The sequence below is a fragment of the Lathamus discolor genome, chromosome 1 (assembly GCF_037157495.1).
Source record: "Lathamus discolor isolate bLatDis1 chromosome 1, bLatDis1.hap1, whole genome shotgun sequence".
Taxonomy (NCBI): Eukaryota; Metazoa; Chordata; class Aves; order Psittaciformes; family Psittacidae; genus Lathamus; species Lathamus discolor.
This window is the reverse complement of record NC_088884.1, coordinates 148,923,015-148,938,999: the sequence shown is the minus strand read 5'-3', so window position 1 is coordinate 148,938,999 and position 15,985 is coordinate 148,923,015. Positions and strand designations below refer to the sequence as shown.

The window sequence follows — 15,985 nt, the reverse complement described above, 5'->3', positions numbered from 1 at the left end:
TATCTGCTGACTGGTAGACAGCAATGGAATTACTCCGACCACTCTGACAGTCTGCCAAGAGACACTCAATCCCTTGAGTGCTTTTCTTTCGCCTATATAGGACATCGTTTTAAAGATTCCTTCAAGGGTATCCTCTTCAGAAATACTTTTACACATACAGCTTGAGTAGTTAGTGGCATACATTCTACACCACTGCAGAAATGAACTAAAAGATAGCCATTTACCGGATCCCTTAATCTCTCTGAAAAGAGAATGTGTTAAGTATGATAATAAAGAAATTCCAAAGGATCCAGCAGCCATACAAATGCACTGGACAGTGAACCCAGTCTTGTCCCCTATGTAAAAGGTAAATCCTGCACTTTTTAAGCAGGGAAGACTGTTATTACTGCACTATGCAACACATGCTCTGTGAGCCTGTGGCTACATTAGGAGGATGCACTCCACATTCTACAAGACAGTAAAGACTACAAGTCAGCTTCCCCTCCCTGTGCCCTGACACCATATTACAGCTTCAGGCTTTCACAAGTCCAGAGGCACTGTCAGAGTCCATTATCTCTGCTTTTACTCCCCCAAAGCTAAGTCTTACAGACTACAGATGGCATTCTCAAGTGTCCACTCTAGAGTTAACTACCCATTGGTTTCAGCTACAGAGAGTACATATAAAAAATTGATCTTGATTCTCAGAGACTGACATATTTTTTAGTAGCTCTTGGGCGAATTTGGTATTTGTTTTTGTCTTCCAGTGCCTTTCAATGGCTGACGTTACACAGATTTTCCCAGGTCACACTTGTGGGCTATACTGGATATATTTCTCTGTGATACATAATGAACAATTAGTTCCAATGCTTTTATTATGGCTGGAGAGAAGTGTGAAATGAATTACTGCTTTTACAAAATTCCTAACCTCTATAATTAGCACTTAAGAAAGGATTCTGACACTCAGCACATTTAGATCACCTCTGACACTGGCATCATTATTAGCATCATTACTGGCATCATATATATCTAGATAGCACTGTGAAGTGTGAGTTTAAGGCAAACCTTCTGTGCTGTTTCTCACTATCCTGGAGATGTGCAGCTTCTTCCTTCTGGGACTTCAGTTCAACATTGAGTAGTTCCATTGTGTCCTTCAGAAGTAAATTCTCTTTCTTGAGCTCAGAAATTTCATTCTGACATTTTTCCAGTTCCTCATGGAGAGATCTGATCTGGCTCTGGCTACTACCTTCCTAAGAAAAAGGCCAAATTTAGTTATTCACAGCCTCTTATAAACGTGACGATCTCGCTGGAATTGTGTGCACTGAATTTTTGTGAACTGTGTTTTCAATTCTATGTACAAGACAAAATATGTGATCAAAACTTCTTGAACATATTTTACTAAATATAAAATTTTACTGTAACATTATACACAACATTTACTTGTGTTGTAGATTCTGATCTTTAAATTGGAAAAAAAACTGGCTATAAGGAAAAGCTGGTAAACAATTTTGAAGTGGGACATAAGGGAAGGAAAACCATTCAATTTCTGTAAAAGAGTCTGTACACTTTTATTATCTCTGAAGAGAGAAATTTGATACTACTGCTTTTGCAAAACACAACATGGTAATGAAGTAGGAACTGAATTCTTGCCTGTTGCTTCTTCAGTGTCCTCACACTCCTCAGTTCCATTTGGAGTTCTTCTATTTGTTTCCTGAGGTTAGTGCACGATGTCTGTTGCTCAGAGAGTTCCATCCTTAGAGATCCTAGTAACAATCAGACAACAATCATTCAGGCAGTCAGAGGCCAGCTGGATGGGGAAGGTAGATGCAGACAATGTAGATGGAAACATTAACACATTACATTTTGCTTTGTTCCTCAACTCCTATACCATTAAGTATGATGGCCTTCTATTACTAGAGAGGTCACTCAGGTAAGCTACAGTAAGATGATATGGAGCTACCACAGCAATGATTCAACATCAGAACCAGAGGTGATTCTGCAGTAGTTTTACAGACTACATCATTATAAAACTGGCTTCTTCTGACCTTGAATTTTACTGAAGCACCCTTGAGCTTCCCTGTTAAGTCCACTGGTGCTTTATAGAAGGCCATAAGGCAGACTGAGGAAAGCTCTGGTTGTGTTAAAGAAGTACAATACTTATGTAAGCAGATCTGTCATATACTACAACCTTTGTGTATATCCAGTACAAGGTTTGGAATGGATCAAGTACAAGCTCGCTCTCTCTATTGTCTCCTTACAATTTTTCTTGAAGGACAGAATTTATCTATTGAACATATAAACTTCAGAGAGCAACACGTCTTTCTAGCAAATTTGAATTACTGGCAACAAAGCTCCAAATAATAAGATAATCAGTTTTTAAAAGTTAAATTAAATAAATTTAAAATTTAATTTAAACTAAATTTTTAAAATTACTTTAAAATTATTCTGTCTTTAATTAAAACCCCCTTTTATAAGTGAGCTTTAATAACCTGAGCTTAAACCTGGAGATATTATAGGTACTTCTAGTGCAGTGTTCTGATTGGTTCTGAACAGTTTAGGGAACTTTCTATGCTGACTGAACAATATGGACGGAGCAACTAATATCCATTGCTGAATTCAATGGAACAGACTTGAACTGTGTATAATAAATCTTCACATCATAGAAAAAAGAGCAAAATCATATCCTTTCACTGCAGTATTCCAATTTAATATACCTGATAGTGCATACTTGAAATGTACACCAGACTACTCTCCCAGCAACATCCTGTTGCTGACAGTTGAGAGCCAGGTTAACAAAGACTATTAAGTTTGTATTGCTGAAATTGCAGGGTATGAAAAAGGAGAATCACAAACACCTGAGTTCCCAGAAGATGGGAAAGAAAATGAATGGGAGAAAAGTCAGTGCTTCTCAGCATACAATCAAACAGTAAGAGCTGTGTATGACATGAGACATTATACCTAGCAACACAGTTTGCTGCCTCTGTATCTGCTCGAGTTCATCACGTAATTCTTTCTTTGCCTTCTCTTCCAAGGTTTGTATTTCCAGCCTATGAGACTGATGTTGGCTCTTGAAAGTCTCATTAAATTCCTTTTTCAAACGTTCTTCTGCCTCCTGTAAGCAAAAGCATTCCCAAAAACAAAATATTTGGAGCCTGTTTATCATCTTGTTTTACTTGTATTGCCAGGATGAATCTGATCTTTCATTGTAAAACTTTTTTTTATCACCGCTTTACATGACACTTCTTCAACACAAGCATAAAAATGTGCTGAAGTTTAAAAATCACACTTAATAGGTACAAGAGAAATTATCCACATATTATCTATTAGTTGTTTATCTTTGCACTACAAACATACAACATACAAAGCCTCCTAGATTTGATCTGTATGTCATTACTTATCACAGAGCATCAGGCAAAGGCTTCTATCCTTCCTCGTATCATTCTTGCCTAGAACTTACTCTGCTGTTAGAAGCGCTGCTGATACACTGTAAATGATGGAACAGTTGCTTGGTAGTGGCTCTGAAAGCAAACTCCTATCCTCAGTTTCATTTTTACCAACTTACTGCCTTCAGCTTGGTTTTGTTAAGTTGGGGGTTCATCCTGAATATATAAAGAAGATATAAATTCTACTTAAGGTGGTTTTACTATGCATGATCTATACGGAGATTTTTCCTAAGGTGTGCAATATCAGCAGGGACATCTGAACTCTATGTCACAATCACACTAACATTTTTAAAGTTGCCTTTTTTTCCCCTCAAACTGCAGCATTGTTTAGAATATTAATATATTGCATTAACATTTTGTCAATGAAATAAATCCAACTGAACCTTTAAAAGCGTCATCCACTTACAGAATTATTTCTTGAAGGTAGGTAAGTCAAGACACATCATTATACATATCTATTATACTTTTAAAGGATTTATGTATAAATTAATAATGGATGAAAAACAATAAAACTGAGTCCTGTTAATAATACACTTAGGAATTCCCTCGTATTTCTGAAGCAAGAGCACAGCTACAGGAGTTTGTATTAACTGCAGCCTAACTAGAGAGATTAGACAATATTATTTTATGAAATTCTTTCATTCACACTGTGATCTAAGTTCAAGTTCAAATGTTAAAATTAAAAAAAAAAAAACAAAACAACAGAGGATAGGGTTTCAAAATTGCAGAATTATTCACTGTGTGCAACAACTGCAACCCATTAGTAAGATGGCTGGAGATAACTGAGTTTTGACAATTGGCTGTAAATAATATGGTTTAGCCCACAAACAAGATTTTATTTGTTTACACTCGTATGTCACAAACTGACCTTGAGTTCCTGATTTTTGCTTTTCTCCAACATTTTTAAGACTTTCTGATGTGATGCCTCCAGCTGCAGTTTAACATTCTGGTTTTCTTTAATGATATTTTGAAGATCCTGCAAAAGCTTCTCTTTTTCCTTGTTGGACTGTAGACTATGTTTCTTCAGTGACTCCTTGAAATTACTTGCTTGCTGATCTAATATCTGCTTCAGCTGAGCCACCTTCCAGAAAAAGTAAGACAGGATCAATGGATGCATTCACAATGGAGAGAAATTATGTAAATTTGAGTGCATTTTATGTACCCTGTGTTTATAAAATGTGTTGCTATGTGTTCATATGTGTTGCTCTATGAAAAAATAGCAAGACACTTGTTTCATGCAAAGAGACCTTCTGCCAGTGAAGACTGACATCCCTCTTGCACGTACTGCCTCTTGCTCATCAAATATTTTTCTTATATTCTTTTCAGATCATCTCCATCTCATCTATACAATCCATAGTTCAACTTGCACAGTACTGATGGCATAAAACAGGAGGCAGGCCTACGTCTGTGCTTATTGTCACACTGGAGATGCAACACTGCAGAATCCATTTATATAAAGCAGTAGATTAGAACCAATGGACACAAGAGTTCTGCACATTGTGCTTCAGGCTTGGTTTATTTTCTCCCCTCTCTTAGCTTAATTACTAAATACAGTAGACATGTCAATAATGGCTGACACAAAAAGAACAAAAAATACCTGTTTATAAAAATACCTTTGTGGGGAAGGAAGGAGGAGTCTATTCTCTTTTCTATTTGGTAGACTTTCTCAACATCCAGCACAAAAAAAAAAATGTATTTGCCCTTTTTCTTAAATTTGCCATTCCAAAGATCATAGCTGCAAAACTCTGGACAACTGCCTTCTGCACAAAAGGAACATTCATACCGCAAGGCCAATGAGTGTTTTAGCTGCAGTATCTGACTTCCAAGTCACATTTTTTGCTCTGGCATGCCTCCTGCAAAATCTTTTTGTCTCTTGCCTTTTCTTTTGGGGAACATGTGAAAGAGGATGGTCTGTTTCCCATATTTTATATACTTGTACTTTTAAGCCTCAGAGGAACTATGAAAGGAAGAAGTTTGTATCCTTAATATCATGTCACTTTAAATGATTCAAATGATGTTACACACATCTGCAAATTGAATACAATACAGATTACAACCTGTGACTACATCCTATTCTTACCTCTACACTAATACATGTTCTTTTTCTGTTCAGTGTTGCCTTACTATTTTTTCCATGCATGCTGTACACAGACTGTTAGCTGAGGAAGCACTGTAGCTTTAGCTATCTAAACGCTTGTAACTTCAGCTGCGCACATATACCTTTTTGATGCAGCACCACAAAAGCTGAAGATTTACTAAGTAGGTTGTCCATATCCTTTCACATTTAATTTTCACGGCACCATATTTTTTGTGATGTAAAAAGAAAGGAGGCATGATGCGCAAAGCCCTTACTTCTCATTAACTTCATGACCCCAGCTAGCATTGCACTGTCGAAAGGGAGATACTAATGAGCTATACCAGATCTCTCCAAATCTTAGGAATCCTTTCGGATATTGGCTAAATGTACTCCAGCTAGCTCTTCCTCAACAATGGTTAAGCATGCTGACCCCTCTCCTCCAAAAGATGCATCTTTTCCTTCTCCTCAGGCCCTTCTCAATTTCCAGATGGATCACAGCCTTTATTCAAGTACTCTCTAAGCCTCTACTATTCTCATAGTTTCCCAGCACAGAACCGTGCCCTGTAGGCTCCAAATGCTGCAATCCACAGAGCTTGTGTCAGTTCCCAGAGTTCCCACTCCTTTCAGACAAAGGACATTGTTTACTTCTGCTTTATAACCACAACTTTCAACTACATTGTACCTCGTCTTGTCTTCACTTCTAGTCCCAATTTCCGCATTTACCATTTCTTGTCATCTGTTCCCCTCTCTCTAGAATTCATATAAGCGTTTATACCCAGTAATAAATACTGTTATTAAAGAAGAAAAATTAATATGAACCTTTTCTTGGAGACACATCTAAGAAATAATTATTTCTACTTGATCAATTTATCCTATTTTAATTGTTTTTTCTACAGAGAAACTAAATAAGGGCCTGAAAACATTGTAAAAACTTGTTCTATCTCTTAGTTGTCCATAATTTTGGGTAAAAGGTCTGTATTCACGGAATATCAGATAAAGATGATTTATTTCTGTGTAAGCACTATTCATGTGAAACATGAATGTTCATGAACTTCATGCGCTGTGGAGGTTACTCAAAACCTGTTACTTGAACACAGGCAGGTATAATGAGAACTACACAACTCCTTTCTAAATCTGTTTTCTATACCTCTGTAAGCAGCTAGCAAGAAAGCTACAAGAAAGCTACTTTTCCATTTTTAAGTAGGTTTACGGCTACAGAATTGCTGTTCCTATACACAAGTCAGTATACTGTGTTCTTTCCTTTTACATAGTTTGTCCTTCAAACCCACAAGTCAGGTTTCTTTTCTCCAGTCACTTGCTGGTGGTCATCACTGATCTTGTACTCCAGTTTCCCTCTGATCCCCTTCCAACAGTTTGCTCACAAAGGGCCGTACTACTATTATAATTAACAAGGATTTCCTTTACCAAATGGGCTAGTGTGCTATGCTTGAACTTCAAAGTTCCTCAGTTTTATCACAGATGTTTCACATCTGAGATCTACAGTAGTATTTGTAATTTAGACATGACAGAAACCTGCAAGCAGATATTAACCTTGATAAAAAACTCTTCAGTAAAGCTACCAGCTTGTGCAATTGACTTCCTCCTGTTTGGCGGCCAAACCGAGCAATTGATCAAACTTCTAGTCAAATAATCCAAAGGAAACAGTTTTGAATGTACACATCAAAGTAAAAAAAGAGTAAATATTTCCTCCAGACTGAATTCAACATTTTTAAAACTCAAATTATCATTTGCAAGGAGACAAATGGCTTTAGTCACAGCACACAGGGGAAGAAGAGATGGCAGCAGTGGTTCTGTTTTGTGTGTGACAGAGAGAGAAAGGAAGCATGGAGGCACAGACAACCCAAGAGAGCAAGAGTACATCTGTGTGCCTATGAAGGTAACCAAGACATTTATTCAAGGGATGAAAGCCTAGGTTATCCAATGATAACTTAATATACAAGTGAAGAAGTCGCAACAGGTGACACACTGCAGCTCACCCTGTTTTATCCTATAGCCCAGTGACAAGGGGACTCTTTAAATAGTGAGAAATCTGACAGAAGGAAAAAACAAACAAGCCAAGCCCAGGTCTCCCACACATCCCGGGAATGTTAGTTTGGTATGTAAGAAGAAAACAAACATTCCTTCACCTAGCGTTTTGTGAACCAAGTTTTTTACTGGGCCAGCAAATGAAAGATTAGTTTTACCACTTAAGCAATTTCAAACCAACATGGTACATTTGAATTTCACTGATGTTATCCAACCAATTTGAGCCAGCAAATTTGAAAAAGGACCTAGCTTTAGCTGCCCCAAACTATGTTAACTAATCATCCAGTCATTTCTTGGCTTCTTCCATTGTGTCATCCAATTAAATGCAAAGAAAACTGTCTGGCAAAACTAATGAAGAATAATTGTTAAATATTATTCTTGATGAAAAAAATTATTTGTCTTTAATTTCTTTGTGTGATGGGATCTGTCTGCAGCCTGGATACACTCCAAAACCAGGCAAATACCAGAGCTGCTTGCCAATGATATCTTTGTTTCCAGAGCTGCTGCAATTTTTATTCTTTCTTTGAAAAATAAGTTGTAAATCATACGATCTAACCAAAGGGGCACTTTGCCTTCTGGGTACAGGTAAAAACATTGACTTTGTCTTAACACCTATCAAACTCAAGCTGACGTTTTCTTACATAAAGAAAGTTTTTTGGTACTGCAGTTCCTTACAAAACTAACCTTTGATATGGAACACTTAATGCTGGACAGTCCCATGTATCAGCTGATGTAATATGCATTAGCATTACTATACCCAAGCATGCATTTTTTTTCTGGGATTCTAGCAAGTAAGCCAGTGAGTAAAAAAGATGTGCCAGAAGAGTGGGCTGTGTATTTTCTAACAGAAAAAAAAAAAAAAAAGAAACAGGAAAAACATCACTTGGATTATTTCTTTTGCGAGTTAAATATTCACCTAGGCAGGAAAGATGAAAAGAGGTCTGTATAAACTTCAGCTGTGCTCATAACATTGTTAACCTTCAGGACTCTCTTCATAGACAATTATTGGTTCAAAGCACTACTAACATGAAACATAAGATCATACTAAATAGAAATAGGCTAAGCAGTAAATTGGTAGCAACAGAGAACATAATTTATTAAGAAATGAGAAGGAAAGTATTTCTAAATAAATTTTTCAGTGATTTAGGGAAAAAGCCCCTGCACAAATATATCAAGCATAGAACCACTCTCATGGACTTTGCCACACTTATTAGAGTTTAAGAAACAAACATTTCCACCCCATCAGGTTTCTTCCCCTGTCTTTCAACTAAAAGGGCTTTCGAATCCACAGTGCAAATCCTTTTCTGGAATACTTTGCAGTGCCCAAGCATTTTATTGTGTTTCATTACTTCAGATTAGATAGCTCTACCCTGAATTTATTTAAACTGGTAAAGCAACAATTAAGCCAATGAATACTATACCAATTCACAGCAGTCCAGAAGATGTTTGCCTCCTTTTACTATTAACAAACCAGCAACGCTGTGTACTTTTATGTTTTATAGTGTCCTCCTGCTGCAAAACAAAACCTTTTGAAAAAACTGTACCTCTAATACTATTACTCATTCACTTTTATCCACCAGAACTGCATAAAAGGGTCTTAAAAATGCAGCTAATGCTTATTCACAGTATAAACTTAAGGCAACAGTATTTTTCTAGTTTCTGCTGAGTTCTTTTCGAATTTCAGGGTTATGTTTGCACATGCCCTTTCTTATGACAGCTGGTTTTGCCTCCCACTGTCTTCCAAGAAAAAATGAACAACTATTACTAAAAGATGACAAATAAGTTTTAAACTATTTCAAAAGCCTTTCAAGATTCATTCTTTTCTAACCATACTTACTGTCCTTCTATTGGGAAGGATATCTCAATTCTTTTGAAGTAGTAACTTCTCTGATGTTGCTAGCACATGGGTGAAAATACTGGGCAAGTATAAGGCTGTGCATGCCATCACAGTTGATCCCCCATTTTGACTTCTGCTTTGATTATTTTAATTCACTGTGCTTGCAAGCACAGTTTTTCAATGCCTTGATAGGGGATGAATTCACGTAAAAGACTTAAACTGCCTTTTGATGTATTATAGAAGAGGCACCACAACTGAGAATTTGTTGTGTCAAAATAAGGCACCCAAATACTACAAGGTTTTACTCTTGCTATGATGCTATTGCACCAAAAGGGTAATGTGGTATGAGAAGTAACAACAAAAAAATCAAATTAGATTTTACTGTTGCCTTTAGGCTTATTTCACAGTTACTCCAGTTAAGTTCATAGTTAACAGTCTTCCTAAATTTATGGCAAATCCTGACCAGAGGGACAGTAGGCACACCTCTACCGCTGCTATTTGGTGGTACCTCCAGTATTCACTAAGGCTCTGGACATTGCTGTGCTAGCCTTGTTCAAAGATGTATCATGAGAAGGTGATGCCTGTGATTCCAATTTATGTACTTTCTAATTCCAGAATAGCCCTTTTAGCACATGTTGAAGAGATCCTGTAGTGCAAAAGCAAGTAACTGGATGAATCTAGTGAATTAGTAGTCGACCCACACAGGATCTCATATATTCTTCCTTCCAAAGGACCAAATAGGTGTGAATCTGATTTCTTTATTCAGAAAAATCTCATTAATACAGAAATACTGCCACTTTGAAGTGCATCTCCAGAGAGATGAAATTATCATGGTTCTGTCTACTCTGCATAGTGCTCTAGCTACGTCAGCCCAACCGAATATGTGCCTTATGCAGCCAAGGAAGCTATTTTTAGATCTGAAATTGTATCCAGGTTAGAACTGGATTAGTAACAGCACATTGCCCAGCCTTTGAAGCGGAAGCTCTGGGCTGAGCTATCTCAAAGGTTCCCAGCTGGAAGCATGCCCTCAGTGAAACATAATGTTGTACAGTAAATGGTGGTTTCTTGGCTGTGAATATTCATAAATTTATAGAAGCAAAATATTATAAGTTGAAATTACTCCCCTTCCCTGGCAATACTGCCAAGTCATTGGTTCAGAAATAAGCTTCTAGAGTACCAAGAAAAATGAAAAATTTCTCTTCAGAGGAAGCATTTCCTCCTTCTGGGGAGCAGTTAGACCTTAAGATACACCAAAACATTTCTTAGTATATCTCTTCATACTTACTATGCTGTTGTGAACATAACATGGCATGATATATACTTCTTATATTATTTATTTGTGTTTATAGGGACAGTAATTTCCCACTAGTCCTTGCATTTTCCATGGTTATGTGAGAGGACTAGGAGTTAGGAAACACAGGTTTCTTTCCTATTTTTCTGTCCTGAATGTATGACTTCAAGAAAAATAATGGGATGACTCACTGCCTTACTTTTTCCATCTGCAGAATTTTAAAGCAGATAGCATTTGCCAAAAAGAACTGAACAACACAGAAGGGGAACACCTGAGAGGGAAAAAATGTGTATTCACAGTTGTCAGAAAGTTTAAAGGTGCACAGTTTACCTGAGGAAATTACTGCCTTGTAGAGGGTCTGCTTTTGTTTTGGCAGAAAATTATTTATCCAACCTGTTACAGCTTTTCAAATAATGACACTTTGCGGTACAAATATTTTGATAGGTGTTCTAATCTGGAAAATTTGCATCACTTGGCCTGCAAGTGACTAGATATTGTGGCTGTAGCATGTGGATTATCTAATACTAACGCATCTCAGGTATTTATTTCCAGATTAGTCCATGTCCGCAGATTTGCATTATGACTGAAGGTGTAACCAGAGTCAGGAATACTACATAAGATATGACATTCGCAAAGCTACTTGGGAGTCACAGTGTTTTTTCAATTTCATTCTTGATCTTGAGAACACAGAGAGAGGCATACCTAACTACTAATATATATAATATATCATATATAATATATAATGTAGAATATGCTTACTGCACATTCCAGTCTGCTTCAGTTTCCACCCTTACCATCAAGCAGGCAGAACAGGAACAATGATCTATTCAACCCTGTTTCCATGCAATTCTCTTGCTCAAGGGAGCAAGCAAGCAGGCCCTTTTACATACCTACCCACACAAAACCCCCCAAACCAAGAAGAAAGTCAACAAGGGCCTGTAAGAAAGATTCTAATCTCACATAACCCTGTACAGAGATGAACAGTCAGAGTCACCATCTAAACCTGGTACAGCCAAACTCCTCACCAAAAAACCCTTAATACATCTCCAAAGAGTGCTATATGAAATTTATCAAAATAAATAGGCTTGTTGAAATCTTCATAGATGTTCAGGAGCAGTAATTCCTGTTATTTCTACCCGGAGTCCTTGCATATTTTCTTGAATGACACAGCAAATATGATTGAAATCTAACCAAAAATCTCTCAGATGACAGGACAAATGAAGAGTCTTTTTATTACTGGGTTACATTTATGTCCAGTTTACCTCTAGTGAAGAGTTTTGAAGTTTCCCAGCTAGGACTTGTTTTTCTCTCTCTAGTTGGTTTAGTTCACACTCAGATTTTCTTTTAAGCTCCTCTAGCTGTGTCTGGAGCTCCTAAAGTGAAAAAATAGGGTTAAAAAAAAAAAAAAAGAAAAAGGAAAAAGGAAAGAGCATGCAATAGCTGGGACAGAACATCATAAAGCAGTTTACACAGTAATATGTGTTACTGTTTATGCAATTATACATGCTACGCTTTTTAACATCCTTTATGTATTATTCAGTCAAAGAAGTATTAATAGTTTGGTCTGCTTTCTGGTTCTTTCTAGTACTAGTGTTACCCAATACAGCTCATATAATCCTAATCTTCTACTGGAAGCTTCCCTGAGGCAGAAAATTGTCCAGCATGAAGAGTCAGACTGTTTTGCCTTGAGTGGTGTTAGTGTTAAAAAAGAATTTAGTATGCAAGAACCACCCACAAGGTCTGAAAATAATAAATATACACTGACCATACATATAAGTAGATGACTAATGGGCAATTAGTGGAAAAGCATTATCTTACAGTGGAGCATTAATGGGTATCTTAGTGGAGCATTATCTTACAGTAGCTGTAAAGAAAATCCCAGTGAGGAAGTAAAAATAAAATTAAATAAAAAAATAGAAGATGACATAATCACCTCTTTTCTAGAAATAGTTTTTGGAATATCAGTGACACATATGCAAGACAGTCACCAAGAAAGAGCCTGTAGAAAGTGTCTGTAGTAAATGTAATTGTTTATTGCAGAAAGACTGAATGTGCAACTTGCAGAAATGTCCTGAAGTGATATATACTACAGGCATATAAGTGTGCTTGCTCTGCCTATTTATGCCAATTTGCTGACTCAAAACATATTCTACCATAGTTTCAGACACCGCAAATGGAGGAAACATGGAAAAAAATAGCAATTAAACACCTCCCTTATCCTCTACAGTCCCTTCTCACAGCCCTACTCCTGCCCCGAATCCATTTTTACAGCAAAATTGCTTAAGAATTCAAGATAACAGAAAAGGTACCTAAAACCTAAGAAAGTGAGAATTGTTGAGAGGATGACATTATATTAGGAAACAGAAGCACAGGCAATACTGATGTATTCCTTGCAACTCATAATTAAATAAAGGAGAACATATTAGCATTTCAGTTAAAACATGGATAACAGTTAGGTAGCAATTAAAAAGATTAACAGAGACGCATTAATATTGCAAAGAAAAAATACAGTTTTGCTTGTATGAAAAGAAGGCAATATAATATTAACCTCAAATAATAAGTTCTCTGATTAAAACCTGGAGATCTGGTGCTTGCAGCATTCCCACTGCAACTTTGCCAATTGACTGGCTTCTCTATATCTTAGCTTTTCTATCTGGAAAATAGATATAATAATTCTCAGACAGTTGTTACAAGCCTTAATTCCATCAGAGGATATAAACAGCATTATTAATGATAAATATTGTAATTCTAACTTTTACTAACACAAGTAAAACACAAGTTTTTACATGATTCTTAATTTTTAATATGAATCTCTAAAAAGAAATGGTTATAAGCCTACTAATATGACTTTTTTTACTAAAGTATTTGATATTTAAATTTGATCTGACTCACATGAAGTCCTACAGCTGGCATCATTTTAAATATACCTGTATAAACTGATTCACATAAGTGAATGCTCTATATAACAGTCAAAGTCCTTTTCATAAAGCTTACACTTGACAGTATAAATGTGTACCCTGAAGCACTGCGTTTTCACATACTGATGAAACATGAGCACTTTCACTAGCAGATAATTTACTCACACAGGTTTGAGAAATGAGATTACACAAGTGTATACAATCCATCAGGTTGATAGGCAGAAATTAATTCTTCTGACAAGCACTTAATTCCTAGTCTCCAAAATCTAGAAGGTACTATGAAGCTCAACATTTAGTGATGGGAGCTGCATGCTTTTTATGGCTTCCCAACTTGTCAGCAAGCGATTGGATTACTTTCAAGTAAATATGAATCTCAGAAAGCAGCATTAAAACTGGGAAAAATAGGTACAAGTATATTCTTGGCACCAACAAGGGTCTAAAGAACACTTGACCAGGAGTCTGATTGTCCAATTCTTCAATATCTTCTTTCTAGAAGATGTCTGACAAGCACACAAGTAAATGAGGAGACAGAAATTCAATTCCTCCATAGTTTATGCCCACATTTGGTAAACCACTTGGGCATGCACTGAGTTGTAAGCTTCAATAAGCATTCAAGCATGTGCTGAAAACTAACCACGTATTTCAAGGTTTTCCTCCATCTGCATAGATTTCAGCTCACATTTAGGTTCCTCCTGTACAGTATCATTACAGATGGCAAATTTCCTGAAGCCAAAGAATTCAGCCACAGACAGCAGTTTTCATGAAAGTGAAACCCTTTGAAGAACCTCTTAAGCCAGTCACTGCTAATGCATACTGACAACAAAACTTACAGCTCAGCCACTTGTAATTCATTGAGAAAAGGAATTGCTCGGGTAATGTGTCTGAGTCTACAAGAACATGAACCTTCCTTCTGACTCAAGTTAAATGAGGACATACACATGTGGGTATTTGTAACTCCTCATCATTTCACTGGTAACACCTGTATTCGGAATCATTTACCAACACTTGGCAGAATTAGATCCTCTGCCACAGTTCAAAGTTTTGATTAACCAATGTAGCTGAGTATTTCACAGCAGCAATTCATGGAAATTCAAGTCAGAAACTGGAATACACCTACAATAAGGTTTTCTTTAGGAAGGACCTTATATTAGTCACTCTAAAGGTCACATGCAAAGCATGCAAGGTTAAGTGTTGCTAAGAAGGCAGTTCATCACATCGAGGATAAATTCACCTTCCTGCCTGTGGAGTTTTTAATGGAAATACACCAGTTTGACTTTCTTTTTCCTCCTCCTCCCACCCCCACCCCAGTAAGACTGTAGCAAGAAAATCCTTGCATTTTATATTAATTCAAAGCGCCTCCAGTGAGGATAATTCAAATGATGTCACTGTGACCAATAAGATTAAAAGTAGATGAATTAGAGCATCTATAAATAGAAGAACATTCCTACCTTCTGCATTTTTTTCTTTCAGCTTCCATGAAGTTTTAGACTGGCTTTATTTCCTTTGCATGCTTCATTACAACATCTTCTAGCCCTTTTGACAGAAATTGCTTTAGACAAATCTTTTCCTTATGGGACTGATGCTTGCCTTTACAAGGCAAGTTCTCTGTGCCTTTTATTCATATCCTCTTTTTAAATGGCTACAATTTCCATAGTCTATAAAACTCACTAACTATATAACATGACAAAACCAGGGTAAAATTCTGTGATCACACTAGTCTATTTTGTAGTGAATATGCTTTTTAGGTAGACATAGTCTACTGAAAAATACTGGCTTTTAGTTAGCAAAGTAGAGCTGTAGTGATTCAGGCCTGTATGCCCCTTCTGCAGACTAGGAATGGGTTTTTTTTTTTTTTTGCTGCTCTGGTTGGAGTTGGGTGTGTAACTCACTTCCAACCACGTAGGCTTCCTCAAGGACAGCCTTAGTTCTGTGAAAAAGTACAAAGGGCAATTTGTTTTTTCTTACGTCTCTGATGTCATGTCCAATTTTCCAGAATGTTAACATAACAGTATAGGAGAACAAAAAAATACAGAAAAGATTTGGGGATGGGCAATTGTTTAAGGGGAGACATTATACAGAGGGAACTCTCAGGACACATATGTTCCTCATTGTACTGAGTTTATTCCTGCATTATTTCTGCATAGCTTGTCAGAAGAAAGAAACCAAATCAGCATTCCAACTTGACCTCAACAGGGAAATTCTGTTGGTTACAGAAGCAGTTGAACATTCTGCCCTGGTCTAGCTCAAGGACGTCAGTAGTTTCTTCACTATCACTGCAGCAACTCATTTAGTTCAAGTTATAAACACAAGCCAGTGTTCCATTGGTCAGAGATCTGGGAATCTTACAGGACTGAATGCTGTAGAATAACCCAAAAGCCATTACAGAAAGGTGACACT

At 36.9% G+C, this 15,985-nt stretch overlaps 2 protein-coding genes across 6 annotated transcripts in view; one reads left to right on the top strand and one right to left on the bottom strand.

The window, feature by feature from the left end:
- The window catches only part of MED28 (mediator complex subunit 28), a 42,301-nt gene that overhangs the window by 10,672 nt on the left and 15,644 nt on the right, over window positions 1-15,985 (top strand). The window lies entirely within an intron of this gene.
- Window positions 1-15,985, bottom strand: part of FAM184B (family with sequence similarity 184 member B) — a 37,714-nt gene that overhangs the window by 6,887 nt on the left and 14,842 nt on the right. For 2 of the 3 annotated variants that reach the window (XM_065699977.1, XM_065699995.1), the window contains exons 3-7: window positions 11,933-12,043; window positions 4,288-4,500; window positions 2,935-3,088; window positions 1,627-1,739; window positions 1,042-1,226 (exon numbers count right to left, since the gene is read on the bottom strand). In XM_065699977.1, the coding sequence (XP_065556049.1) occupies window positions 1,042-1,226; window positions 1,627-1,739; window positions 2,935-3,088; window positions 4,288-4,500; window positions 11,933-12,043 (776 nt within the window). The remainder of the gene's footprint in view (window positions 1-1,041; window positions 1,227-1,626; window positions 1,740-2,934; window positions 3,089-4,287; window positions 4,501-11,932; window positions 12,044-15,985) is intronic. The other variant, XM_065699987.1, reaches the window with a different exon arrangement.